Source organism: Mizuhopecten yessoensis, unplaced genomic scaffold (genome assembly GCF_002113885.1).
Source record: "Mizuhopecten yessoensis strain PY_sf001 unplaced genomic scaffold, ASM211388v2 scaffold7065, whole genome shotgun sequence".
NCBI classification, from domain to species: Eukaryota; Metazoa; Mollusca; class Bivalvia; order Pectinida; family Pectinidae; genus Mizuhopecten; species Mizuhopecten yessoensis.
Window position 1 is genome coordinate 15534 of NW_018406863.1, and position 2850 is coordinate 18383.

The 2850-nt window shown below is 37.8% G+C and overlaps 1 protein-coding gene across 1 annotated transcript in view; it reads right to left on the reverse strand.

Moving 5' to 3' along the window:
* Positions 1 to 2017, reverse strand: part of LOC110453039 (acanthoscurrin-1-like) — a 2506-nt gene extending 489 nt beyond the window's left edge. Inside the window, exons 1-2 of the mRNA XM_021501858.1 lie at positions 1886 to 2017; positions 240 to 718 (exon numbers count right to left, since the gene is read on the reverse strand). Of these exons, the coding sequence (XP_021357533.1) occupies positions 240 to 714 (475 nt within the window). The 5' untranslated portion in view covers positions 715 to 718; positions 1886 to 2017. The remainder of the gene's footprint in view (positions 1 to 239; positions 719 to 1885) is intronic.
* Between the last annotated feature and the right edge of the window lie 833 nt (positions 2018 to 2850).

Genomic DNA, 2850 nt, shown 5'->3' on the forward strand with positions numbered 1-2850 from the left:
AATGGAATATTATTGCTCTAAAGCTTAAAATCATTACCAACAAGACGCTTTTGAATTCTGCGTATATAGTGCAAATTGAGTTAGAAAGCATACATATATCTTGTTGTTCGCGAGCGGTTGAGCAAATATAATTAGATCTAACCAATTAGCAGAGACTTGTTATAACCGTATAAGTGGGGCAATACAATTAGAAATAACGTAGTGCGTGTTTAAGATAAATATGACTTAGATATATTAACCTTTTGAGTATCTGCGGTTGCCGCCGTTGAAACCACCAGGGTATCTCCTACCTCCTATGAAGCCGGCTGATCCTCCCATGGGCCCCCTTCCATATCCGCCATAGACGTATCCCCCTGGCCCAGATACACCCCCAACGACACCTCCCATTGACGGGAAACGTCCGTATCCCATCGACCCAGTCGTGTACGAGGGGTATCCTCCGTAGGACTGGTAGCCCCCGCCCATATTTCCTCCAATTCCATAGCTTGGCTGGTAAATCCCGCCGTATCTGTTGCCGCCTCCGTAACCACCAGAGCCGCCATATCCGCTCATTCCAAATCCTTCGTCCCCGTCAAAACCATAACCTCTGTAGCCGCCGCCGCCACCGAAGCCATCGCCGATGCCACCGCCAATGCCGCCACCGCCGTACATCATATTATATGTACCACTACATACTCCCATAAGAACAGCTAGGAGGAGGCCAACAGTCCACATTTTTCTGAAAATACGGTTCAAGTGAAATATTTGTAACATGTATTTTTTTGTTAGAACAAAACGACTATGCTTATATATTTATCAGAAGTAATATGTTATAATAATATACGAAGTACCTCATTAAGACTGTTGAACATTTCAGTTATCTATTGTTTTGACTTAATTTTATATTCAAATCTACATGCGTTTTACCTTAACTCTTGACAATAATGGAGGTGTTATGCACGAAGTATTTCAGCGATAAAGGAACCAGTATATTATAACTTTCGTTTTTGTTAATCATTATTTGTTAAGTGGTTTACGTCCTTGTAACTACGGCCACTTAAGGACTCATTTCAAAGAGCTTTTACTTTCATTTTCATAATTTGAAAACTGTAGTATGGCTTCACCCGATCGTTTTACACAAACACTGGCTAACTTTATCGCCTCACATTCAAATTGGAAAATCAAGCAGGGGACGATTAGTTAAGGAAAGACTACTTTGGACCGCATGGGCGAATGCGCAACAGTAGGCCAACATCGAGTTATCCCACATGTTGCAGTAAGTGCAACACACATTATTTTGATATAATTGTTTTACCCAAAATAGGTGGCACAAAATAAAATCCCTAATTCTGTTGAGGGTTCCCACCCGTCATGTCTTGTGCAACAGGTAACAGTACATATTCCTTTTCTAATCTCCAAATGCAGGCGTGCCAATCGTCTTAATTATACATTGTGTATAATAACTAATAGATAATGATTGTACACAACGTGTGTTAAAGACAATATATACCGTATAGTTGTTTAATTTCTTGGGGTTATATTTCGTGGTTGTCTCGATCTGAACTATTTCACTCGGTTACATTTTCACGCAACATTTGCAGGTAAAATATTGCGCTCACGAGGGTACCTTAATGTTTGGATATCTCGGGGTTAATTTTTCAAGTGTTTTATCAAAATAACGTAACACACGATATTAAGTTGGTGTTTAAGGACCATTTTTCGGTAGTTAAATGTCACGGAAAGAATGTTTATGCTGCTAACAACTAAACATATAATATTATGATATAAGTGTATTTTTTATATAAGAGCACAAACATATACAATTTGAAGTAGATTACCGCAATCTGTTTCTTATTAAACAGCTAATGAACTAGATATGGTTTGTCAGCAAACACTTTGCACTTACCTTGTAAAGTCTTGAATAGGCTGGTTGTAAGGAGTTGAGTGTTCAGCTTTCGTCTGTTTTGTGCAGCAGTGGTCAGCCTATTTATACAAATCTATTTCTTTCTTCCTGTAATAAATCTGTTTTGTTTTGCATACACAACATGATGAGAGAGAGAGCAAAAACCTTTGATCAAACATGCCCAGACCTCTGACCGCTATCGACCGTAATGGACTTTAAGCGAACAATCTACTGACATGGTAAGAGTGTAATCGTGTACTGGACGTAATGGATGAGTAACAGAACGGCTGAACTGGTCAGTCAATTGCATTACGTGTCACGGGAGTTGCTTGACCGTCGCCTACCTGGCTGGAGTACAGGTAATATAGTCCAAAAAATGTCATTATTAATGTCTTTCTATTTCCTCTAGTCATTAGCACAGGCACAGATATCATTCAATATACTTCCAACAACCTATCTGTCTTAATTTAGTTTCGTATTTTTTTCATCATGTGAACGATACATTAAAGCACTGTCCGTAATGTTTGCCTGATGTTATTGCACTTGGCAAGACGCTAGAAGAAAATCATATTAATCTATAAAAAATTTGATGTTTGAAAAAAGTATCTTTCCTAATAATAGTAAAGTGAATGCACGATCATAACCCACAAACTGTACTGGGAAAGAAAGCTAAGACTGGATGATGTTAGTACTTGAAGATACATGTAGAATATAACATTGTATATACGTTTAAGCTATTCTTGGCTTCTAAATACATCAAAAATTATACAATATAGTATCACTTGTTTTTATAACTCCCCCGATATTGTTATGAAAATGTGGATATTCCGTTATGGATGCTATGTCAGCCGTTAAAATGTGCATAAAGACGTTAAATATATGTTTTGTCAAGTTTCTCTAAGCATGCGCAGTATATTTTCGAAGAGAAATTTTAAGGAAACCTTGCATTTTTTAACTAAAGAACATGT